Source organism: Lampetra planeri, chromosome 8, assembly GCF_965212315.1.
Source record: "Lampetra planeri chromosome 8, kcLamPlan1.2.h2, whole genome shotgun sequence".
NCBI lineage: Eukaryota > Metazoa > Chordata > Hyperoartia > Petromyzontiformes > Petromyzontidae > Lampetra > Lampetra planeri.
Window position 1 is genome coordinate 12,746,377 of NC_136114.1, and position 25,206 is coordinate 12,771,582.

Consider the following 25,206-nt stretch of genomic DNA (forward strand, 5'->3'; position numbering starts at 1 on the left):
TCTAGATGAGGGCCTCTCCATGCTAAGTGGTTGATGGGGGTTATTTGACCATACTTCACCAAGCTGGTCAGTGTAGGTTGGTGAATGCAGGGAGCAGAGCCGTTGGATCCATGCCATGGCACAATGGATGTTGCGGTACTGCCCTCTTCTGACAATGTAGCTCTGCAGTAGCCTTTGACATTTGCTTTTTGTGTTTAGTTTTTTGTCCTTTCTCCGCACCTCCAATTAGCACAGCTGGCTATGTACGGTGCAACAGAAGTTAAACATATATACATACAGAAGATACAACTTTTGAATGCACATAAATATATGTAACATTTGAACTCGACCGTGCTGCTGACAAGCCCCTAGCAATGTATCTCCAGGTCGACGCTCACGCGAGCAATTCACAACGCGTCGTCTACAACACGTTTTTCCAGCTCACTCGAATGCAAGTTGGTGAATGTACACATGTATGTATGTTGAGCTTCTTTCGCATCGTACATAGCCAACCATGCTAATCGGAGGTGCGGGGAAGGACAACAAGCTCAACACAAAAAGCAGTTCTAAAGAAATTAGTATTCAATCTAGATTTAAAAGTGCATAGCTCCAGTGGCTTCCTAATATTGGAAGGAAGGGCATTCAAGACGGCCACGCGCGATGTAGTAACCGTCTTTGTTCGATGGCTAGCCAAAAGCCGCTGCGAGGATGACCGGAGTTTGCGTGCCAAACGGCTGCGTGTGTTCCCATCGGTGCCGTGCATGAAGCATACACAACTGGACGGTGTCCGGCTCTGGGTGCCACTGACTCTCCTGCGAAAGCCCCAGGGACTCGAGGAACTCCTGGTACGCCACCGTGCCACCCTTGTGCACATCGTGGCGATCCCACAGCCTGAACACAAAGAAAATCACCTCGTCCCATTGAACGTGTACATAAAACATACAAAGCCACATTTTTTTTTATAATTTGTACATTCCATTAATTTATATTTTGGTATAACTGACATCTATAAATTATACAAATTGTGTAGTTAATTCTAGATTTGAAGTTTTCGTGACTGCAAGGGTCCATACTCTTTGGTTTTTTCGGTAAAGTCACGTAGGTAAAAAAGAAAATAAATAAATTAAATCACGACGTTTCGGAGGCAACGCAAGCTTCCGTCTTCAGGTGGAACCGTCACAGCAAAATTACTGTATCAAGTGATTGATACAGTAATTTTGTCACTTGATACAGTAATTTTGCTGTAACGGTTCCACCTGAAGATGGAAGCTTGTGTTGCCTCCGAAACGTCGTGATTTAATTTATTTATTTTTTACCTTGTGTAGTTGTCAGTGGAATAAAAAAACTGTCGGTAGTGAATTAAAAGGAGCCACCCCCTCATATCACATATATGAGAGGGTGAAGTGACCAGCACGCGATGCACCCCCAGTGCCTCCCTACTTGCTGAACTGGCTTTCTGAGAGACGAGCTCTGTGGCTCTCGAGGACGCCCCGGAGCTCGTGGCGCTGCACGCGCCCATCGCCGTTGTAGTCGAAGAGGCGGAAGGTACGCACCACGCCCTTCAGGTCCCTGCCCAGCTGAGTGATGACGACGACCAGCAGCAGCAGCAGCAGCAGCCACACGAGGGTTTTTGAGAATTGTGTCAAGAGGTTGCACTCACGACGAGAAAAAAAGGTCTCCGTGCAGACAAGTTTTCACTTTAAAAACATATTTTTAAAATGTTTTATTTGTATTAAAATGATGGCATACTGCGAGAATTCTGACGGGACATTCATAAAAGAAACTAGACTGATGAACTACAGACAAGCTGAACCTCGTTGTTGTCATGCCCACTTCAAAGTCTCCCCTCTGAGCTTGTGCAGAAGGGCTTTTGAGATGTTTATTTTGCAAAGGCAAATAAAGATAACAGCAGTCAAGCTTTATATTCATACAATGCTTAACCTTTCGTGGACTAGGCACATGAACATCATCTATACTTTCCAAGGCTCCCACTTATACCACACCCACAACCAGGCTGTTGCTATTAGAAGCCTGCAAACACTACTTTTGTAAATGCTTCATCCACAACCAATACGTTTCTAATGTTTGCTTCGGAGAGTTAATCCGCCTCTCGTGAGCCTATAGCAACTAGGGTCAGTTGCCAAAACAAATCCCAAAGCAGCTGCAGTAAATGTAGAATGGCAACGAATCGAATGTTGTTGGTAAGAACGTACACCAGCCTCATCAGCTCTTTTCAGTTGCCAAGCGCTGTGAATTTACTTGCTGTAACATTGATTAGCAATGCTTACTGGTAGCAATGCTTTGCACAATAGTTTTCTTTCAAAGTTGTGCTTTTTTACTTTCAAAAGGTCAGTGTTCGAGCGCAAAGGCTTTTATTCCAGGCAAAATCACTGAGGCAGCGAGATCATTTTTATTTAGGGCCGTGTCCAGGAGTGAGCATTGTTTTGTCTTGTCTGTATAATTTATTTTGACAGTAATGGTGCACGCCATTTGTGTCCATGGTAGCGTGAAATCGGATAGCTGTGACCTTACCTTTTTCCGCAGCAACAGGTCAGTTTCCTCATTTATCCCACGGCCTGCCGGTGGCGTTGATTTTTGCCTAATAAAAAAACAAAATGACGTGAGGATATATTTTCTAAAAATTAAATTGCACGCACGCATGCAGTCAAACGTCAAGCAGTGCACTTCAATTGTGAACATAATTTTTTTTAAGTTCATGAAACAAACTGAGCGAGAAAAGTTGTTTACCCAGAAATGACAGTCAAATGCAAAAAATTAACATTTTATTACTGAATACCATTTTACGAATCAGCTTTGGCTGTGACACCGGCTCACAACAGCCGACCAGTACAATCGTCAAATGAATTGTTTGTTAAAAACCAGACGTAATAGTGGGCCAAACGTGCCCTCCCAGTGCAACAGACTTGTTGACAGTATAGCATGCCTCATCGTAATAGGGCTGAGATGAATTCTCAGAATTGTATACTTTGATCTAAAATGTAATGAGATGTCAAAGGAACTGGAATCATCTTTCATTTACTTTATGGTTTTTATGTATTAAGAGTTACTCTGTGATCACAGGGAGCTGGTAGAGACTCACCGAGATGATGCTGTGCTGGGCCTTGTAGGCTGACCGAGAAAGTGTTCTAAAAACTGCAGGTATGGTATATTCCCATTCCTTCCTGCTGGTACCTGAGTAACACACAAACACAAATCTCACCACTTCATCAAAGACTAAAACCTCTATACCAACAAGGGATGCATTTCAAATAAAGGTCCGTGAACCTGCTTATATTTTAATGCTTTTTTATCAAGTCTTTTTTATCATCAGAAAGGAAAGTTTATCACTTAATAAGGCAAAAATTCCAACTCTAGAGAATTAGAAATATTAGATTACTGTTCTGAATTGTTCTTGTCTCTAACAGGGCATGTGTAAAATTCACCCATATTATGTGTGGATAAAATAGGCAACTGTAAGGTATCCGAAAAGTTTTGTGAAATCTTTTTCCATGTGCCACTCCCTAACACACAGGTTTGCATTGGTCTACCAGAGTTCCCATTCTGATACTTCATCTGATGACACCATGCCACAGAAAATATAGGAAAAAAAACACGACAAGCAAGGCAAGGCTGCTTTGGGAGCTACATCAAAATCAGAATCTTTATTTATTCTGGAGAAATCCGATGAGCTATGAAGCTATTTTCACCAATGTCCAGTAAGGAAGAGATGCATACCATCACAAGCAGCGCGCCAAACTGAGGGTCGGTCAGTGGCAGGACAAAGAGATCCAGCACGCGACGGAGCTCTCCGTGGCTCACTGTGCCAGCCCGGCCCGGGTCCAGCGCCCGAAACGCACGCACCAGCTGCTCCGTCCTCTCCGCCACGCCGCGCCGCACAAGGTCCACCACCTCGCTCGCCGAAAGCGCGGGCTTTGGTGACAAGGCCACGGATGGCGTCAGGGCTGTGAAAGTGCCGAAAGCTGGGTTTATAAAATGCTTCCAAGATTATGCAGTGAAATAAGAGCGCTGCTAGGTACGATTAGCACGGTTGGCTTCGTACGGTGCGAAAGTAGTTCAACATATATGCATGTAAAGCACTTTTGTAAATCCACTGCTGGATTTAGAGCCTCACCACACTGTGGAGAGGCCATCATACCTTACCACACTGGTCAGTATAGGTGGGTAAAGACAGGGAGCATGCACAGTCGTGCAATGGATTTTACTGTGCTGCTCCCATACTATCCGTAACGTAACCCCATAAGCCCGTAAGCCCGATGAGAACGGGTTTGTGCACGGTGGTCACCCATCTTAGCAGTATCCAGGCTCAAATCTACTGAGCTTCCAAGATTTGACAAGTTGAAGAACATTCTGGGTGATTTGGTCATGGGACAAGTGTACATAACTTCTGCATATTAATATACCGCACGTAAAACCAAAATGAAGACGTGCATTTTTATCTGCCACCACAAACATAGTAAATGACAGTGATCCCTTATCCTGAAATTATTATTTCATGCTTGTCATGCACTGATTCAGAAACGTTGACATCTGAATTCCCTCATCATCTGTGGCTATATTTTAAAATTAAATTTCAATATGATAATTATTAGACATCACTTCTGGTAGGCGGTGGGGGGATAAGAAAAACTACCCTTTCAAAACAACAAATAAAAATGTAACAAAACTGGTAGGCTCGTCTGGATAATTCGCTGTATACATATGACATACACACTCTCGTAAGGTCTTACAGTATACTACATTGAAGAGAATATAGGTCAGATGAGAAAAAGGATATCAATTACTTGCTTCAATAAAGCCAGTTATTATTTTTAAAAGACATTTTCCTTGACGAAGGTTAGATAATTGTAGTTTTATATATCCATACTATTTCAGATAAAAGATGTTTGAAACTTTTTCAGGAATATTTAAAGTATGCTGCCCATATTCAAATAATCGTTACGTTACGTTGGTGTCGAACCTGGCCACGGCTGACATCAGCGGCGAGCGAGGTTTCAACTAATCCTGGATGCCCCCATCACCAACCTGTACTGGACCAGCATGGTGAAGTACGATCAAACAACCCCTACAACCTACGGCCACGTGGGGAGGCCTTAATCCAGCAGCAGATTGGCAAAGGGCTGTGCATTGTTATTGTCACACTATGAAGGTGACCTGCCGACGGTCAAGGGCTCACATTCTTTGGAGGCTACGGGCGATGTGACTCGGGCATCCAGGCCATTGATGCGACACGGTGCCCCCTCGTTGGCCGGGTACAGCTGCTCCATGTGCACTGTGGACGAGCTGCTCCGTCCCGGCCGGGCATCCCTGCGCGACCCGGGGCGCGCGGAGAAGACGACGCCCCGGGACACGGGCCGGAGCGTCGCCAGGCTGCTGTCTTGTCGGGGCATGGACGTCGGCATCGTTCTGTGGGTTCACACACACACACACGCACACGTGGGTTGTTCATCAGTATGATTTAAAAACATTTAGAATCTGTTCTTTCTAACATGATGCTCTGCGTGTACATGTGCAGCCCTCTTGTCAACCTACTGCTGGATGAGGCCTTCCCCAATGCCTCGTGGGTCAGGAGGGTAATTTGACCATACAACGTCCTGCCGGTCATTTATGGATTTATTACAGCACAATGGATTCTGTTGCACTGCCCTCTGCTGCCACCATGCAGCTCCGCAACGTTACAATATCAGGTAAGCCACAGCTATTGCAGATTAGATGCTGGCCACTTCATTTTGTTTAAAATATACACACTTAGGGAGAACCCATTGCTTTGCAATAAAAAATAAAAGTCATTATTTTCATACTCTTCTCTCAATCTTGTACTCGGAGCATGACACTTATTCTACTTTTAAAATGTAATAAAATGCCAAGAAATGTATTTTAATGTTTGTATCGATGAATTACCATTGACGGTCCTTCTGTCTAAGTTTCCGGGTCGTGCTGTTGGGGTTTGCAGTGTGTGTGTGTGCGTTGGGAGGTGGGGGAGCACAGCGTGGCGTCGCGGTTACAAACCCGGCGACCCAAGTTCGATTCCCTCTCGTGGCCAAAACAAGTGACGATTATCTAAACCGGTCCTGGGCCTCCTCGAGGTCGACTCGGCCTGAAATGAGTACCCGGTGCGGTGTGTAGTAAACATCGCTACTGGGGAGACAAAGGCGGACGGGCGTGGTGCTGGCCACCCACCCCCTCGTGTACAGCAGCACTTTCCCCAACAGGTTTGTTAAGGCTATACGGGGGATCTTTGTCTCCACAGGGTAACGCCCGCCCCCCCAGGCGTTCTTTGAATTGGGGTCATTATCCCCCTCCTGCTGTATGAAGAACGTTGTTTGCCCACCCAGGGGACTGCCAAGGCAACAACTCTGTTGGTAACTTGACGCCACGCACTCCGCGGCGTGCCAAGCAGGTAACGGAAGCATTGGTCGTGTTTCCATTGGCATTCTGTGCTGGTAAACAAAAACAGCGCTACAAGGCGCAATGGAACCAGCAGCATTCATTCGCGTGAATGTTTATGTGGGAGAATCTAACGTGGTGTATAAGAAGATACCCTGATATGGGGCATAATACGAATTTTAGAAAAAAAATTACGTACTTAAGTGTATGTTCTATTTTCAATTCTAGACCTACTGGACATCCGTGGAAAAATAGCTGTATAGTTAATCGGATTCATCCAGTAAACATAAACATTCCCATTCTGATAAATTGGTGTATCTATTATTTATAGCCTTTTTTGTCAATCCACTGCTCGATGAGAGCCTCCCCTCACATTTTGTCGGTCAGGCGGGTTGGTGGAGCAGAGGGTGACACCACTCGCCACTGATGTTCAGTCGTGGCCGGGAATTGAACTCGAGCCTGGAGGTTAACAACTGCGCCACCGCTCCACCCACACACGTTAGTCATTATCCGCATACATATTTAATGGTAACAGGTTTTATGAGGCATATAAAATCACCCATCCGTTGCATAGTCGTTGTCAATAACGTTTGTTGAATTGTCTGCGTGCTCATATAACAGCTGCAGTATTTCAATGCGACATTTCATTATAACATAGCCATTGATAACGGGAAATTAGAAATGTGTCAGTGGCAGAAAACGAAGCGTGCTGAGAATTGAGTACTGCCCATAACAGAATCACTCATCACATTTCATTTCGTCCATTTCTTTCATCATTTACAACAAAAAGTCAAACCGAAATTTGCCCCTGTTCAGATGAGCTACGGGGAGCGGTGCTCAACTCACATTCGTGGGCAGATCGGAGCCAGTGGTGGAAATTCCACATTTCTAAGGCGGGCGCCAGTATATCCATTACATTCATTCTTATGACTACACTATTACAAACTGTTGTGTTTAAAATAATGGGTTGAAGGTAAGTTGTATTTTTAAACGATTAAAACGTAACAGGAAATCAAATGCCCTGAACATTTTCTCTCTTTATAAAGTTATTTGTGGGGTGGCCTTGTGATAACAAACACATTCCATTTCAGCGTCTGACAATATGAAACGCTACATTAAAATAAGTACCATAAACCAACATTTCAAAATATCAACACGACATTATCTTACATTAAACGCAATTATACGTATGTATATTTTTTGCTCGAGTTAAAAAGTGACGGAAATTCGATTCGAGATAAGACACTCAAATTTATTTTAACAAGTATTTCCTACTCAAAGGCAATAACTGGATAGAACAATCTTGATTTGAAGCTTTCGTGACTGCAGGAATCCATACTCTTTGGTTCTTTCGGTAAAGTCACGTAGGTAGAAAAATAATAAATATTTTTTAATTTAAGTTTTATTTAATGTTTTATTATTATTATTTTATCATTTCCCTTCTACGTGACTTTACCGAAAGATACAAGAAGATGAATCCCTACAGTCACGAAAGCTTTAAATCGAAAATTATTATTTTATTTGTATTATATATTTTTCTACCTACGTGACTTTACCGAAAGAACCAACGAGTATGGATAGAACACCTCGATTCCCACAACCTTTTGTACGGGAGCTGGAGTGGTGGAGTTAGTGGTTAGCGCACTATGCTCTTATAACCCTTCGACATAAGTTCGATTCCCTTGCCACGGCTCACATCAGTGGCGAGCGATATCACAACACAATCCCTGGATTGGACAATCATTTTCTCCTTCCCCTTGCCCCAAAACCTTTCACCGCACCCGCACTGACCAGCGTGGTGAAGTATGTTCAGACAACCCACACTGACCAGCGTGGTGAAGTATGGTCAGACAACACACACTGACCAGAGTGGTGAAGTATGGTCAGAAAACCCACACTGACCGGCGTGGTGAAGTATGTTCAGACAACCCACACTGACCGGCGTGGTGAAGTATGGTCAGACAACCCACACTGACCAGCGTGGTGAAGTATGGTCAGAAAACCCACACTGACCAGCATGGTGAAGTATGGTCAGACAACCCACACTGACCGGCGTGGTGAAGTATGTTCAGACAACCCACACTGACCGGCGTGGTGAAGTATGGTCAGACAACCCACACTGACCAGCGTGGTGAAGTATGTTCAGACAACCCCACATGAGGGTTGTGCAGAATTTAGTTGTACTGTACTGTTGAACTTAGTTTGCTTTCGATAACTTTTGTTCGATCCACTGCTGGATGAAGGCCTCCACATTTGCACTTCCTTAATGTTAATTTTATTAACCGTTTATTTTTTAAACTAAGCAGTTGGGACGTTACCAATAAAATATTAGTTTATGAAAGATTTACTTTAATCATAACATCTGTCGTTATACATTCATAATATGTACGGTATGTTGAACTTCTTTCGCACCGTACGTACAATATTAAAACAAAAGCTACTAACCCTGTGGTGTCTACAGAGCAACACAAACCCCGCACTTTAACTTAAAATACTTCACAACTTTTTTAACACGTAGGAGGCTTTCGCAACCAATATTATCCATAATTAAGGTGTTTTTCGTGTCGCTAAACCCGCCACCACCCGACACAGCCAACTGGTAATGTTTGCCACGTCAACAAAACGTAACAATTCGTTACGAGCACAGCACAGAGCACACCGGCTTATGTTGGGAGAGTAAACCCCACAACGTTAGACAATCAGAGTACGACGTTTCGCCAGCAATTGCAACCAGCTTCCTCAGGCGACAGCCAGTCTTGTGGAAAAAAAACTTCATGTTATGTTCCTTAAACAGACAGGGGGGTGAGGGGGGTGTGACAAATGTGATGTCGTGTCACTTGATGAGTCCCCTCAGGTACTAAGCGCTACTAACCTTTTACAAGTAGTAGCGATAAGATCAGCTGCTGCTGCTATTCTGCAGCACAACACACGAGAAGACCGGCAGACGCTCTCACCCCGGCGTGCGAGACGATGGATACGAGGGAAATATATATACACAGAACTCAGTTTGTCATTTACAACGCGGTTAATTGAAAGTTAAAGTTTAGTCAACTATCGCTGGGGGTCGTATCGGTGTCTCCAGGCTCCTCCACTCCCGCGCAGACTGCGAACTGAGCTGGGGGAGGGGCGGGGGAAGGGGGGCGGGGCGTTACCAGGGGCAACGGGAGGACGCAGCCCCACAGCCCCCGCCCGCCTCGCTATTGGTCGGCGAGCAAGAAGGGCGCGCGCCCAGTGACGTGTCGCGTCATTGGATACAGGGGGTGGAGGCTGTAACGTGACACGTGTTTTGGTTATAACGACACGTGTTTCTCACGGACACCCCCTCCTGCACCTTCTTTGTAAATCCACGGCTGGATGAATGAGTCGCCACTACCCACACGCTGTGCAGGTCGAAAGGTTAAATCTGACTTAGGAAAGCGGGGAGCTTAGAAGTATATGAGAATAATGGCCTACCCAGTGTTGTAAAAAAATACTCATTCGTAAAAAAACGCCCCTTTAAAAAGGAATATATTTGAATATATTCGGCAAATTTGTTGAGTTTTGATACTGCTTGTGCTTCACTGCCTACAAATTATTAAATTATTTCTCAGTTTTGTTTGACTTCACTTAGGTCTACATGCATTACACCTTTTGTCAATGCATTGACATGTATTGATTTATTTAAACATGAATGGTTGCAATACACGCACAACTTGAGATTGTGGCTTGGATATAATGAGATGTCCCCGAGATCGCCTTCAATGCCCAATTCACGAATTAGTGAAATGTGTTGCATATGCTTATGAAAATAATCAAGAGTCCTCACATGTTTAACGAAACAACTTTATTACATTACGAAAACGTTCCCTTAATATCAGACAAACATGCTGCATGTTCAAATAAAAGGACTGTTAGCTTTGCTTACAATAAACAGCCCGACGGTAAATATCAAAAGACCACACTTTTGCAATCAAAAGATGCAATTGAAACTTTTTATATATACATACACAATGCCAGAATGTGGCCAACAGGTTTTTAATTGTTGAATTATATAAAATATATATTAAAAACCTCATTAACACACATTTGTATTCAATACCAACATATATGCAAAAAACGTAATGGATTGTACTGAAGTGTGTTGCAAATTACACATTTACAAGAATCAATTGTCTATGTTGCCATGTCACCACGATTCCATACAGGATATCAAAGTAGAGCAGAGAACACAAGTACCCTTGAAAAAGACATCACTTCAAACTCAACTTGTCAAGAGGGTGGAGACAGAAGATGGTTGGGTGTAGCATTGTCTATACAAATACATTTTCCACTTGAGTGGCCTTTTAAAGCATCGTTCAGTGGTTGGCTAAACACTTGACCTGCACTTTGCAATTTGACCAGGAGAAGTGCAGAAAAAAATGTTGGTACATACTAATTCATTAGGAAAGTTTTGCAATAGCTTCAGATCACCCTTTAAGAAAAAAGTATTAGAAACGGTGTTAGGAAAAATAATAGCATTTACAATTTACGACTCAATCTGCCATCTATAAGAAACTACTACAGCAATGCATTGTTCAAGAGATTTTGCACTCCACAAATCATTGTTTCCCCATCTGTGTTCACAAGTGAATGTAAAGTTACAACGATGCGCGAGACATTTGTAGGACTCATTCGATTCAAAACAACTTGTCACGCATTTATCAGTTAGGATACACGTTTAAAATACAGCCTTACATTTAGCCGTGGGCAAACATATCAGCAAACGGTGTCCATCCCTTCAGTACAGTAATACACGAGCAGACTGGACGCAACACAAAAGAGACAGAAGCTCCACTGTGATGTGTTAAACTTGGATGTAATGTTTTAAACTGTCTCCTGTGTCTAGCCGCATCATGCCATGCAAGGTCATGGTTGTGCATTGCCATCAGCCGAGCTGCGCAGTGTCGTTCTCAGGCCCTCTTGAGGCTGAGCAGGCCGCGGATACGGCGGGCCAGCACTTGCACGAAGGCGTATCGCGAGCGCATCTTTCCGTACGTGCTCTCAATGTCCTGCAGCTTCTTGTGCAGAGCATCCCCGAAACAGATGGACGCGTCGCTCAGCAGCTTCGAGGCCACGAGACGGGAGGAAGTAAAATGATGTGCAAATTAGACAACATTATTTGTGCGCCACAGGCTTATGGACCTAATTGCAATTATATTAATTTTCGGTGGTTTTTATAGTTTGATAAAAAATAAAACTTTATATCACGCACTATTCAGTGCAATAAAACTGGACAAATTCTAAATTATTGCATTTTTAAACCAGTAATGTTTTAGGAAATGTAAGAAGTACTATCATTAATTATTGAACTGAGACTCTGCAAGTACAGTAAGAAACAAAAATGTAAAGAAACATTGATATGCTCAAAAACAACATACCTGGTCTACATCCTGTCGAGTGATTCTTGATAAAGGCACAGAGGATGGCTGGTCATTCTTCGCTACATGGCCAAATGGGTCTGAAAGGCAATTGTGTACACGTTATGCAATCCGCAAATAAAACCCTTTAAGTTAAAGTTTGAATTGTCCATTAAAAAATGAAAACATCAGCGCCAAAATTAAGTGGGAAAAAAGTACGTTACATAATGATCGCACGATCATTAACCATTGAAACTTGTGTTCACAGACTCCTCATTTTCAGCAGGGTTCTTTGCACAACAGCAAGTTATTAAGAATTCTCACCCTGTAGGTGTCGTGGGCGCAATTGGACGGTAGAGGCGCCCAGGTAAGAGTCACAGGGGTCGACTGGCACGCAGTGCTGGCAGTAGAACTCCAGGTGGCGCCAAAGCACAAACAGGCTGTTCTCCAGTGTGTCTGCAGAGCTGTCAAGGCAGTTCTAAAGAGCCATTGCTTGAAGCATTAGCTCATATACATTTCAGTGAATGTTTTATTATCTCATTTGTATCGTTGAGTGGTTATTTTCTGTCTTGATTGTGCAGTGTCCTCTCATTTAGTCTAAATGTAACAGCACACAGCAGGTACATGTGTGGATCTACAGCTTATATGTTAATCCACTGCCGAATGAGGGTGGGCTATGGGAGAAATTTGCCAATACTTTGGCCACACTGGTCAGTGCAGGTTGCTTACAGACTGAGAGCATAGATGTGGGAGCATAGATGTATAAGTAAAACAAAGTCATTTGCTTCACTTCCCTCTGCTGCCACCACGTAATCTCACGACATTAGCACGTCACTTTGCATAACATTTGCATCCACTGTAAATAATACATTCTTACACACGCGATTCGACACGTGTAATGTGATGGGTGAGAACCATTTCACTCGACGGATGAATGCATCATTACGCAAGCAGAGTCGTATATGCCTGTGCAAATCACTATGTTCCAAACAGACTCCGCCGTGTGCTCTGTGCAGATAGGATACAGTTGTGAAGGGCGAGCAGCTCTGCATGGTGGTTGATGATGCGAGTGAGACGGCGCTTTGCCAGCTCCTGCCTTTGGCTGGTTGATAGCTTCTCCACGCCCGCCGGTAGCATCGGCTGGGACAGCTGTTGCAGCAGGGCACAAAAGCAGATGCAATCACGATATCCAACAATTGCATGAATCATGGAGGAGCAAAACACCAACGGCTGTGATGAATGTCCAATGCCAGGCAGGCAGACAAAAAAAAGTGACTTAACGTTTTTTTTTGTGACTACACAAAATAAATCATGAAAAGAAATCTGTACCCGCATCTAAATCTTATTCTGAACAATAACACGTGTTATTTATTCCATTGTTGTAAAAATGGTGAAATTGAAATCTCATAAAACCAATACATGTCAAAAAATTTTCTTAAACTTTAACCAGTGCTCGAAATCGGCCAAAACGATCCATTCCCCTGGGAATTTGATGCATCAAAATGACAATGCGTGGCGATTCCAATTATTAAACTAAAATGTATGTTCTTGCATTAGACAAACTATTTGAATGTTTTAATGCATTAAATAAATGATGCTATTAATCATGGCGATGAATACCAAATAAACTCATTCTCCTTGAACGTGTTAACAGGAATTGTTTTTGTTAAGCTCTCGCTTACAATTCGGTCAAAAGTATTCCCCCTTCAATCCAATTGTCTCCTTCCCATGAGCCCGTTTGGACTGAGGTGAGTACAGCCTAAATGTGTGCCAAACCTTTGTCTCATTAGCTCCTTCTTGTTCTGTAATTCGTCTCATCTGTTGCATTCTCTGTAATTTTACACCATCTTGTGCACTGCCAAGATTATGTTATAGCCTCCTCTTTGGTAAGTATGATATAGATTTGAAGCTTTCGTGACTGCAAGGATTCATACTCTTAGTTTTTTCGGTAAAGTTACGTAGGTAAAAAAATGAAATTAAAATTAATTTTATTTTTATTAATTTTAATTTCATTTTTTTACCTACACGACTTTACCGAAAAAACTAACAGGACCCTGCGGGGTGGGCTGGTAGGAACGAATAACCAAAGAATATAAACATAATGTATTATTACACTTGTTAAGCCAGGAAAGCCCCACTGAGTCAAAAGGTTTTTGTAGGGTCCTGCCAAGTGTTTGCAGTAGGGGTCGATGTTGATACACGGACGGACGGACGGACGGACGGACGGACGATATAATCTATTGGTGGTCTGGTCCACTTCGTTCCTACCAGTATAAGTATGAGATATATATCATTGATGCTTCATTATGGCCCTATTAATTAACTATTTTTTTACTATTTCTACTTTACCAGGAAAGGCCCGCTGAGCTATGTAGCTCTTTTTCAGAAGCAACCTGGCCACAAATGATACCTCAAGCAAGTGGCTTATCACGTGCAAATTTATAGCAGCCAAATACTCTTAATGCATGTTCCTAAATGTGGAGGAAAAAACCAGAGGACCCGGTTTATACCAAGACCACATTTGGAGAAACCGCAGCATCCTTCAGACTGCTATAGCAAATCGTTACCTCAACAGTATTAGCTATTTACTCTAGCCCTTGGGCACAGTATATGTATGAAGCCTAATAGATCACCTTTTGCAAGAACATAAAGCTCAAGAGTAAAAATCATTAAGTAGCTTTGCGCATTAATTTCCACCAGTGTTCCTCAAAACCTCTCATCTGAATCCAGTTTTGATTGTTCTATTTACCAAATGCATGCCTAAAGGAAACTCCATGTGGAATCAAAATTAAGTGAAATGGCTTGAGATACTTCGAGTTATGCATTCAGAATGTAATGATTCACCCCACCACCGAAATATCACAATTGGCTATCATGATTCAATTCAAGAATCGATTATATTCTGTAAAATCTACAGTCTCAATCTTATTTCATCCCTCTACCCTAAATGTTACATATGCATGTAAGAATTTATTTTAATTTATGAAAACATACATGTATATTGACTACACAAGGGTTGTTCAACTGGTGGCTCAAGCGACATTTGGCCCGTGTAGCCTTCTGGAGAAACCTACTGAGAGATTATGGTCTGCTTAAAGATAAGGCTAGCAGAGACTTAAATAGATACGAATCAGTGAGATCAAAGAAACAAACCAAAGATATGAGGGCGATGCAGACAAATAAAGACATATAATTAATATTAGTCAGATGAAAGCAAGCTAACAAAAGATAAAAAAAACTGGAGACAAGATTGTCTGGATTAGTAGTCACATAAGCAGGTCATGACGCCACCATGCCACATGATGTAATTTTACTAAGAGACTTGCTGGAAGACCCTAGTTTCCACCATAGTGCAAAACCTTGCTTATCGCGATATACCTCTCGCAAGTCGTCGGCTGAGAGTTGTTCAAGGCCCTGCAGCTTGCGCAGGCTCTGCTGGTGCATGTTGTGGACGTGCGTAAAGTCCTCGGCCGCCTGCCGTACCAGGCAGAACAGGACGCCGAGGCTAGGCAGCTGCCAGGCCGGCGTCACCGACAATGGGTTCTCTGTATGTCAGGTATAAACATGCTCAGATCAGCACTGCCAACCTTTTTGCACTGGTCTGACAAGCAATTGAAATTAGTGGATTTTCTTAAAAATAATACTGGGTACACATCAACATGTCCAGCCCTTTTGTAAATTAATTGTTTAATGCCTCACTCTATACAGGTCGCAGAGATTATATTTATTTGGCCATAATTCACGGCAGGTTGGGGGAGCACAGTTCAACAATGATGGATTTTGATCGACTGCCGTTGCTGACAATGCAGACCCACAAGCAGCCTACATCACCCGCTTTATGACTAATGCTCCCCCTCCTCAAGCACCATCAAGATTCAAGCCTGCTAAGCTTTCGAGATCGGAGGGTACATTCCGGGCGATTTCGGCATGGGCTACACTCATACTGGGTATTCATAGTTATTTCAGGTAATATGTTGATGACAATAATTTATATATACAGCAACATATTCAACTGGACAACAGATTTCATATATTCAGGAAAAAACACAAGCCAAAGACTTGAGAGTTCAAGATTGGTTATGTAAATCCATATCTGGTTACTATCAGTTATTCAATGAGTGAATCACAGTAAACATGGCATGTATGCTTCTCTCACCATCCCTGCGAGACCCATCCTTCTGCAGGGCCTCGGCCAGACTTGGCGTAAAGAGACAGACCATCTGCTGCGGAGCGGTGCCGGACTGCGTGAGAATTGTTCGGCAATAATCCACGACGTTGGCACAGATCTGAACAAGCGAGACGGACAACCGAGAACAAGCACATGCTGATGCACTGCCTTGGGTACAGCCACCCACGGCTAACATATTTCAATGAAAATGTCCACGCAAGCTCCCGCGGCTTCCTTTACCTGCTGTATGGCCAGGGTGGCCTCGTCCCTCTTGCTCAGGCCGTTTGATTGAGCACCGTCATCCAGGGTTTTGAGCTGACGCAGCCAGTCCGAGCCGCAGAACTTGAGCAGAAGGCCGAGCGTCTGCCGCTATTATAAAATCGTGGCATAAGAACATTGTAGGGAATAAACCATCTGTGCTAATTATAAGGTTTGAAAATAAACTGAAAAGCGTTTTGCGAGTGTGACACAACAACTTCGTAATATAGCTTTCGCTGCTTACTTGGATGCGAGATAGGTGTCCCTTCAGCTCTAACAGTGCCACCTCGTTTCCTTGGAAGTCCAGCACAGACAAGAACTCTAGTGTGCAAAAGGAAACATGGTAAGTACACTTGCAATTAGCACAAAACAATGCTCAATTAATTATTGAGTTTTTAACTATATATTCTCTATATTGTCTGGTTAGTTGCGCGTAAGAACCATTTGTAGGCGCAGCTTTCTTGTACCAGAAAATAAGCTACGCCTTAACTTGTGGGAGCAATAAGTCTGACGCGTGTTTGAGGTGTCTTAACTCAACATGTTTCTTTATTTCTTGGTTGCACAAAAACGAGCGTTTTCTAAAGTTATATCTTCGCCTGTTCACGTACTGTATCACCCTGTCGCACGGTAAAAGACTGTATCCACTCGCTCCCCGCTCGGCACTTCTCATAGCTTTCCATTTATACTGTAAAACCGGAAGTGACGTCATGGGTTCAACCAACAGAGCGTCTAACCACAGTGGGGTTTCTAAACTGTTGGAATATTCCAAATCAACTATAACCAGTCTGTCAACAAATGTATGACAGATGTACATCAAATGTATACACAGAAATAATGCGTTCACTTCTTGTCTTATGGCTCTTACACCATTCTTTCCAAAAAATTAAAATTGCAAGTGTGGCAGTGGCTTACCGTGCAATGCAGTTTTGCAGATAATGCTTACAAGCAGAGCAAGCTCCTGCAGGGCTCCCAGGCTGAACTCCTGGCACCGCAGGATGGACTGCACTGCATCGCCGTGAACCACCAGGAACTGAATAACCTGCAATGTGTCAATGGGTTATCACCGACCGTCCGTTGCCTCTGTAGCCCTCTGTTGTAAAAGCTTCAGCGTAGGTGGTTGTGCCTCTCGAAAAGTCAAAAACAAGTGTGGGTGTTTCCCAGCATAGGGATGGATGTCTCACCTGGCTGGCGGCCTGCTGCTGCTGTTGAGACAGCGACGTGAGGATGGTGGAACACAGTTGCAAGGCGGAGAAAAGTATCTGCCGGTATCGGTCCAACATCGAAGGGATGAAACTCTCCCGGTCTTTGCCGCCGTACAAGCTGCGGATTGACATTTTATTTCGTAAATACCAGGCATACTTGTTTTTAAATCAATGCCCACCATTGCTACAATGCAAGAGTAGTGACACAATTACAAAGCATTATTTGGTGGCACTTGCAGTAGAGGGACTATGAAGGATATTGAACACTACCTGTAGGGGTCGAGCTCAGGACGGAGGCTGAACACGCGGCATTGTGCCAGGCAGGCGATAACACCGGCTCTCAGCAGCTCTGTGGCTCCCTGGGGACTCCGGGCAACGCGAGTCAAGAAGGCCTGGACAGCAGAAAAACAAAGGTCATGTCGAGCATGCATATCATTTATATACTCTAATGAAAGCATCAACCCTGTACAGCCCTTTTGTCAATCGACTGCTGGATGAGGGCCTCTTCATGCCTGTGCAGCTTATGGCAGTTATTCAGTCATACTTTGCTCAGTATAGGTTGGTGTCGGAGGGGGGGCATAGACAGAGAGCACGGCAGTACACCATGACAATGAATAGTGCGGCACTGCCCACCAAGGAACCCCTGTTGTGCATGGGGGTCTCGCCCATCGAAGGGAGTCCACAGGTCTCTGCGCGAGTCTATTCATACTTATGTATTGGGGAAAGCCACACCGAGTCACGGGAATTTATTTCAGGAGGGTCCTGCCACATTGGGTTTTTTATTTAAGTTTTCACCAAATAATGAGTGTTTATGTGGGAGCAAACCGGAGCACCGGGAAACAACCCACACGTGCGAGGGGGCAACAATATCTCCGTACAGTTGGAACAGATGGAGACTAGTCCACACTTTGCTGACTCGCCTTCTAATGGAGAGCCAGGGTACAGCTTCTCGATTGCCCACCCACGGGAACGGAGTTTCACAACATTTGTGTGCGATCCATCAATCCTCACTGCTACCTCTACATCGCCGATTACAGGTGCCACGTGCATATCCACCATCACTGCAAATGGGAACCAGAGACTAGCAGAGACCAGTGGCGTAGTGTGGTTGACAAGATAAGGAGGAGAAAGAGGTGGTGTAGTTGGGACAGAGGAAGGTTAAATAAGGAGGGGGAGGAAGTGGTGGAAGTGTAGAAGGTGGAAGAGTATAAGGAAGTTGAGGAGAAGGAGGTTGAGGAAGGGGGAGGAGGAAGGAGGTGAAGAAGATGGAGCACTATCCAGGCTCAACCCTGCTTTGTTTCTAAGCTCTGACAAGATCAGGCACATTGTGGCTGTTTTGGCTATAGGCCTAGGGAGGCATCTTTCTGAAAACCAGGCTCCTATACAATTAGCATGTTACCAGAGACAACCCCAATATTGGTACAGGGCTGCCCATTTGTTATAAAAGACATGCCTAAAAATGTAACACAGTTGGGCAACCTTTACTTGGACCTGTGACATTGGCAAAATAAAAAAGCTATCAACAATAACAAACAAACAACCCCTTCCCACAAATGTGCATATATTCTACAACATGACAATGATTACATGTTCACATCAACAAAGCAGTTGTCGTTATGCTACCAAGATAATTGTATCTTCGAGGCAATCCACCAAAAACATGAATGCCTTTGTCCCGAGATTTTTCAAAACAACTACAAGCAGACCCATGTAACGAGATGCAATGCGACCTCATTGTGCATCACTGCCCCAGTACGATGTGTTGTTGTTGTTTTTTCACGCGTGTTGCTCAAAGGTGGGGGGGGGGGCGTACCATCTTTGACTCGTAGACATAGAGCGCCTTTAGCACGGGCGGCTCAGGCACGAGCATGCCCATCAGCGTGGCATCATCCTGCGCCAAGCTCTCCACCAACACCTGCAGGTAGCCGCTGGTCATGAGGAACGTCAGCCACTGCTGCTGCCGGTCAATTGCCACCACTTGGTCCAGGAGGGCCATTGCGAGCATCTGCGGATGGCAAGTACAGCTCTATGTCATGCAGCCGCACGGGAAAAACAAAAACATGGGGAGGGAACATGACCTTTAAAAAAGGAGTGTGTGCTGCGTTAGCTCCCCGTCCCACCCGACGCACCCTGCCGATCTCCAGGCCGTCGCAGGCGTCACGGTAGACCACCTCCATGAGAGGCGTGCCGTAGCCATTTATGATGTGCGCGTTCTCTCGCCGCAGTCGGCTGTAGTCGTCCTCGGGTGCCATCAACGTGTTCCACATAGAGCCCTTGCCTGAGGGTCATGTCACCATCAAACAGAGATGTGACTTTGTGCACTCTCGCCACATTGCTATGAATGTCGCTTACATTGTTTTCTGTCATGCAAAGACAATCCAGCCCCCACACTATGCAGCATGGCAATGGGAAAGCATTCACGACGAAAAAAACGCAATTTTTAGTTTACAAAAGGGATCAATTTGTTTCGTATGTATTTTTGTACTTCTTTTGCAATGTACATTACCAACTGTGTAAATCGGAGGTTACCCTCCATACCTTGGTATTTTGGGAGAATACAGTAGTGGCGTACAGTGGTATGTGTCATGCTATGATTACACAGCATGACCTCCGATTCGCAAGGTTGGCTACGTACGGTGCTAAAGAAATTCAACATACATGTGTGCGGTGGCGCCTACTAGCATATACCCACCAGTCTGCAGTGTGTCGGGTTCCATTGGGCTCTGGGCCACCTGCAAGTAGTAGAGAAGGGCCCCATACAAGGACGAGCGCACACGCTGCATCCCGCCACCTTCACAATCAAGGGCACCACGATTGAGACGCAATTACATGGGGCCAATTAAGGAAACAAATCTCGACAGTGCAGTAAACATCCCTGCAGTCGTCTTTGCCACGCTCTGGATTTAAACTGTTATCATCAGAACACCAACTGCTGCCATCATCTCTAATACCAAAACCTGTTGAATTCTCAAATTTCAAATGAGTGGCACGCACGCAATTAAAATTCCAACATTATAAATATATGCATATTCAAGCATCTTTAGAGAACACCACTTATTTGTTAACTTCATGAAAATCAACATTGAATGTCAAAACACTTTGCATTCTCCGCTTTCAATAAATGCACGGCACCACATTTTACACCTATAAAGAAAACGCGAATGGTGATCAAAAGCGCCATCCTCACTTGTCTTCATGATGAAGTTGAGCAGGCTCCTCAGGATGTCCTGCAGCGACACCACGCCGATGGAAGCCAGGCCTGCGAGCCCCGACGTCCCGTTCAGCATGGACACAAACGCCGAGCGCTCGTCCGTGGGGCCTTGCGAGGCCGGCTGCACTGGCAGAGGTCTCCCCGCCTGCTCCGTGCGCAACGACTGGCTGAGGTGCGTGCACAGCGTAAACACCATGCTCGCCACCACCGGCGTCAATTCTGGCACCGCCTCTTCGGCCAGGCTCTGTGGAGACAAACAATATATGTATACACACGTTTCACAGTGACGGGCTAGACAAAATTCAAGGTTCGGTGACACAAGTTCATAATCGTGCGCTTTGAAGGTGCGCAGTGGTGTAGAACGTGCAGAGGTCATTTACGTGAGATGCCAGTGAGGGAGCTAAATTGCAATTAGGCTGCAGATCTAGACATTTAAAGTGTTATCCCCTCATATGTAGGTTTTTTTCTAGGCACTCTCCGTTTTTGAGAAAACAAAACCACTTTAAATAGTTGAGGAAACATCAAGTTCAACCACATTTTTGTTCACCGTCTTGTGGTCAATATTGGACATTAGTAATTCCGACGGCTGATTTTTCTCATTGTGTACAATTCTCCTCAAAAAAATTTCAGTTTTTCCCAGTCAGTTTTTTAACTCCTTGCAATGAGAGTTTTAAGCAGACCCCAAGCTCGTATCCTTCAATTATTCCTCGAATTAACAATTTCTCCTTCAGAAATAATCAAACATATACCAGATGGTTTATTTTTGAACCTCAAACTACAAACTAATGTACAAGGCATTTTCCTGCGGCAGTCTACGTCGCGCGCCTGTGAACAGTACGCCCCGCCCGTGTTTTTTATTTCAAAGTGTGACCTTGCGGAAGAGGTCATTGAGGAGGTCCGTGATGAGGCCGAGCCGGACGTCTCCCTGCAGGAGCTCGGTGGGACAAGAGGCGAGGATGGTGTCCACCACCTGGCGCCAGGCCTCCAGCGCGTCGCGCTTGGCGTGCAGGCTTTCACGCACCGCATTCCTCTCCACCACGTGCTCCAGCACGGAGCGAAGCTCCTGCAGAGCGGTCAATAAGAGGGACAAATGAGCGAGCCATCAGCCCAACCTGCATTGGCAACGCCGCAACAGTAGCAATATTATCCCCACCACCCCCCCCTCCCCCCTGTGAATAAAATAAATGCCAGGTACAAATACAGAGTAAACCTTGGTTTGATTTGACCTGGAAAATGCACGGATTGTATGTGACACGTAATACAGCTGTAGATGGACACAATAAAAGCCAAGTTGTAGATGGATTAGCTCCTGCTCACTGCAATAACTTTGGCAGCAAAGGCATACGCGCTAGAAGGTCACCGCACACTGTTTTTGAAATTGTTATTATTTTTTGGTCAAACCACTCTTTCAGTCTTGGTCAGCCCTTTCGAGTTTGCAGCCGCGAAGCATAATGATAACGCGCTGTGCAGATGCTGTGATGAATGGCCCTGGGCACTTACCGCAAGCAGCAGGGCTCGCTGCCCAAGGGCTCCCATGCCTTGCAACGTGTTCACCTCGGTCATCAGGATTCTGTGCAGCATCTTATCGTGGTCGAGAAAACACCCAAGTGCAAGCACTTCAGTGAGTTCACAGCAGAAGCCACGTCCAATCACTTCACAGTTTAAAATTAAACTTGTTTCAAGTATACAACCGTCCAGGAACCCATCTGACTCGGCACAATTTATCACAAAAACAAACAGCGTACAAACTTGCTCATGATACAATAATGCATTTAGGCAACAGAGGGCACGCACACACCTTGATGTTGCAAACTGTGAGCCCCTGTGGGCCACGCTGCTCGCAGGACATGATGACTTGCTCCATCTGGGCCATATCAAAGAAGTCCAGCTGCATTGGTTCGGGGAACTTCTGGCTGAAGTCTATGGCATCCAGCATGCTCACAATCTTCCTGCGCACTGCAGCAGACAGAGTAAGCAAAAACATTATTAACCGACAGCAAGCCAGTATTTATTTTTCTTCACGCGGACGCCCTTATACTGCGTAAGATGGCAATACAAGTGGATATATATTTTTTGCAAACCTTTGGCAGATGAATCTCCGCTTGTAAAAAAGCTGCTCAGAAATCTGGATTCCTCCTCCTGGCTTGCCTCTGGGTCTGAAACAAAATAAGGTGGTCAAACTTGGCCCCATCACAATTTAGTCACGTAAAAATAAATTCACATATGAATGGGGCGGAATGAGATGGATCGTGACGTGGAACGGATGTGCCGATAATATACCGGCGCCGGGACGGAAAGGCGACTCGTCAAGCAGAAGCCGAAGGAGGCGCTGAGTGTACGAGCGCTGCCGATTGAGTGACGTCACGCGCAACTCCACCGCCACTGTCCGCAGCAACCACGACATCTGCGTGAGGACCAGTATCCTGTTCCCATCTTCCGAAAGATAAAATATAACATTTGAAATTAAGAACAGTAACAACAACATAGCCATTTTATGCGTATACATTTATAGCAAAGATTAATATTTTATTTTAGGACAGACATTAGGAATGGGAAAACCTATGACTAATAAAATGCATAAAAGGAACAGCAACTAAATATAGTGCTGCAAACCATTAATAAAAAAACTACAAAATCCACTGAAATGCAAGAAGGCTAGGTGATGGCAGTACTATATTTGCAAGACCCTCTTAAATCTCAATGGACGAAGTGTTTATAGCTTGAGCACACCTGCAGCCTGGAAAGGCAGGTGCTGCAGATGTCTGTACAAGAAGTCCTGTCCAGTGCGCAAGTAACGCATGGTGGGTCCTGAGGTGTCGGAGTTGGCGCACAACCGGTAGACCACCTGCACAGCATAGAACCAGAAACATTATCTGCACACTTTTCTTGTTGTTGCTGGAATTAATAATTACAAAAATACACGTTGCATTTAAAGCATTTAATGTAGGAGCTATAAGTTGACGGATGTGTACAGTATGTTACCGAGTCTGTAATGTAAAGACAAGTTCAGCATCGCAGCTATGACCTGGTAGCAGAGCTCAGTGAGGTGTGGAGAGGCGGAGGGGATGGCGTTCTTCTCCACACTGCGATTCAGTATTGCCAGGATGGAGTGCAGGCACGTGCGTGGGAAACCCAACACTCCTGATGTACACATAGAACATGAGAAAAAAACAAGACAGCTTCATCATCATAAGTCACGATCAATTCACTACTGGATGAAGGCCTCCACGTGATGAAATAAGCTCTTGAGAGGGTGCTTTATGGATTGTTGCCTGGCGTAACTATGAGAGATGGCAATGACTTGAGTCCTTTATAATGTAAAATAATATATAAAATTGCTTAATGTTTTGGTCAAAGGCCCTTCTGCAGGGTAGGGCGAGCAGAAAGATTGACTGCTTTCTGTTCACTCTGAAGAAAGGCCACCGCCCGAATTCTGAGTGGTTTTTTTTGCTTATTGTAAGGCAATGTTTAAGATGAATGTGGTGGGTTTTATTTGTGCTTTTATACCGCGGTTAACGTGGTATCTTACATTTTTTATATATATATAAAACAATTGAGAGATGACCTTAAAAATTTTTACAAAAAAGCAAAGAACAGGAACAAAGTAATTCACTCTTTGGTTCTTTCGGTAAAATCACGTGGACAGAAAATTAATAGATCACGACGTTTCGATCGCAACACAAGCAACCGTAATTCAGTTGCAACAAAAAATTCATGGCCACGATTGTAGTTATAAAGAAATCAGACAAGCATTAAATGTTTTTAAAGTGCCATTTTATTTTTGAACGGTGGATTAAATTTTACCAGGATCCTGTAGGGTGGTGGTGCTAACGGGCTTGCGTAACTCGTAGCCCAGCAGGAAGAGTGCCAGGTTGGGTGGCTTTTGCTCCAGAGAGTACAGCATCAGGTTGAGGATGTGGATGCGGGTGCCACTCCTTTTAGAAACGATGCCCTCCAGGTCGCTCTCTGCAAAGCACAAAACAGTTGGGGGCAAATGCCACACCGACCCTCTCTCCAGTTATAAAGAGACACACTAAAAAAACAAATCGGTTATTATTTCAGAAATGTACCTTGCAGAAAAGTAATAATTCGCGTCCTTCAAGATGAAAATTGTGTCACAATTTGAATTGAGATTTAATTGTAGAATTGAGTTGCATTAAAAAATTCCAGAATCAAAATCAAGATCCATCTACAAAATAAGAGCTGTCTACATTTTGGAAAGCATTCTCCCTTCTATTACTTAATTTTACAAGGTCAAAACGGCAAATAATAGTTTTAAGTAATACAACTCTAAATCGTTAGTGGACGAGCTTTCTCAATTGCATCCCCAACAATCTGGAATATCCTCCCACTCATCATCAGACAAATTGACTCCATCACATCACTCTAATCCAAACGAAAGGGTTTTTTATTCAGCCGGGCACACACTGGTGAATAAAAAATAAATCACATTTTCGACATTTAACCGATTGGTCTAATTAGTGAAACTTTTTGGTACTCCTCCTGTGAAGGTTTCCTGGCTTGTGTGAGAAGTTGAGATTGTGTGAGAAATTAAGAGCTAGACCATTGTACTATACACAATTTTCTATTCCCCTGTTGTGATAACTT

General features: G+C 44.2%; 2 protein-coding genes across 4 annotated transcripts in view; both read right to left on the bottom strand.

Moving 5' to 3' along the window:
* Positions 1–9,489, bottom strand: part of EFCAB6 (EF-hand calcium binding domain 6) — a 40,981-nt gene extending 31,492 nt beyond the window's left edge. The window contains exons 1-8 of one of the 2 annotated variants that reach the window (XM_078597077.1): positions 9,257–9,489; positions 6,758–6,857; positions 5,174–5,403; positions 3,715–3,941; positions 3,080–3,171; positions 2,512–2,578; positions 1,420–1,556; positions 752–870 (exon numbers count right to left, since the gene is read on the bottom strand). In XM_078597077.1, coding sequence (XP_078453203.1) covers positions 752–870; positions 1,420–1,556; positions 2,512–2,578; positions 3,080–3,171; positions 3,715–3,941; positions 5,174–5,399 — 868 coding nt within the window. In that variant the 5' untranslated portion in view covers positions 5,400–5,403; positions 6,758–6,857; positions 9,257–9,489. The remainder of the gene's footprint in view (positions 1–751; positions 871–1,419; positions 1,557–2,511; positions 2,579–3,079; positions 3,172–3,714; positions 3,942–5,173; positions 5,404–6,757; positions 6,858–9,256) is intronic. The other variant, XM_078597076.1, reaches the window with a different exon arrangement.
* Positions 9,490–10,192: 703 nt separating this feature from the next.
* LOC144720363 (nuclear pore complex protein Nup205-like) overlaps positions 10,193–25,206 on the bottom strand; it is a 31,780-nt gene continuing 16,766 nt past the window's right edge. For both annotated transcript variants that reach the window (XM_078597079.1, XM_078597078.1), the window contains exons 21-43: positions 24,403–24,564; positions 23,624–23,739; positions 23,329–23,443; positions 22,879–23,031; positions 22,680–22,754; positions 22,397–22,554; positions 22,099–22,179; positions 21,470–21,661; positions 20,575–20,842; positions 20,080–20,178; positions 19,517–19,665; positions 19,201–19,392; positions 17,658–17,779; positions 17,367–17,505; positions 17,098–17,224; positions 16,430–16,506; positions 16,168–16,296; positions 15,916–16,045; positions 15,138–15,304; positions 12,785–12,908; positions 12,084–12,215; positions 11,781–11,860; positions 10,193–11,465 (exon numbers count right to left, since the gene is read on the bottom strand). In XM_078597079.1, the coding sequence (XP_078453205.1) occupies positions 11,313–11,465; positions 11,781–11,860; positions 12,084–12,215; positions 12,785–12,908; positions 15,138–15,304; positions 15,916–16,045; positions 16,168–16,296; positions 16,430–16,506; positions 17,098–17,224; positions 17,367–17,505; positions 17,658–17,779; positions 19,201–19,392; positions 19,517–19,665; positions 20,080–20,178; positions 20,575–20,842; positions 21,470–21,661; positions 22,099–22,179; positions 22,397–22,554; positions 22,680–22,754; positions 22,879–23,031; positions 23,329–23,443; positions 23,624–23,739; positions 24,403–24,564 (3,140 nt within the window). In that variant the 3' untranslated portion in view covers positions 10,193–11,312. The remainder of the gene's footprint in view (positions 11,466–11,780; positions 11,861–12,083; positions 12,216–12,784; positions 12,909–15,137; positions 15,305–15,915; positions 16,046–16,167; positions 16,297–16,429; positions 16,507–17,097; positions 17,225–17,366; positions 17,506–17,657; positions 17,780–19,200; positions 19,393–19,516; positions 19,666–20,079; positions 20,179–20,574; positions 20,843–21,469; positions 21,662–22,098; positions 22,180–22,396; positions 22,555–22,679; positions 22,755–22,878; positions 23,032–23,328; positions 23,444–23,623; positions 23,740–24,402; positions 24,565–25,206) is intronic.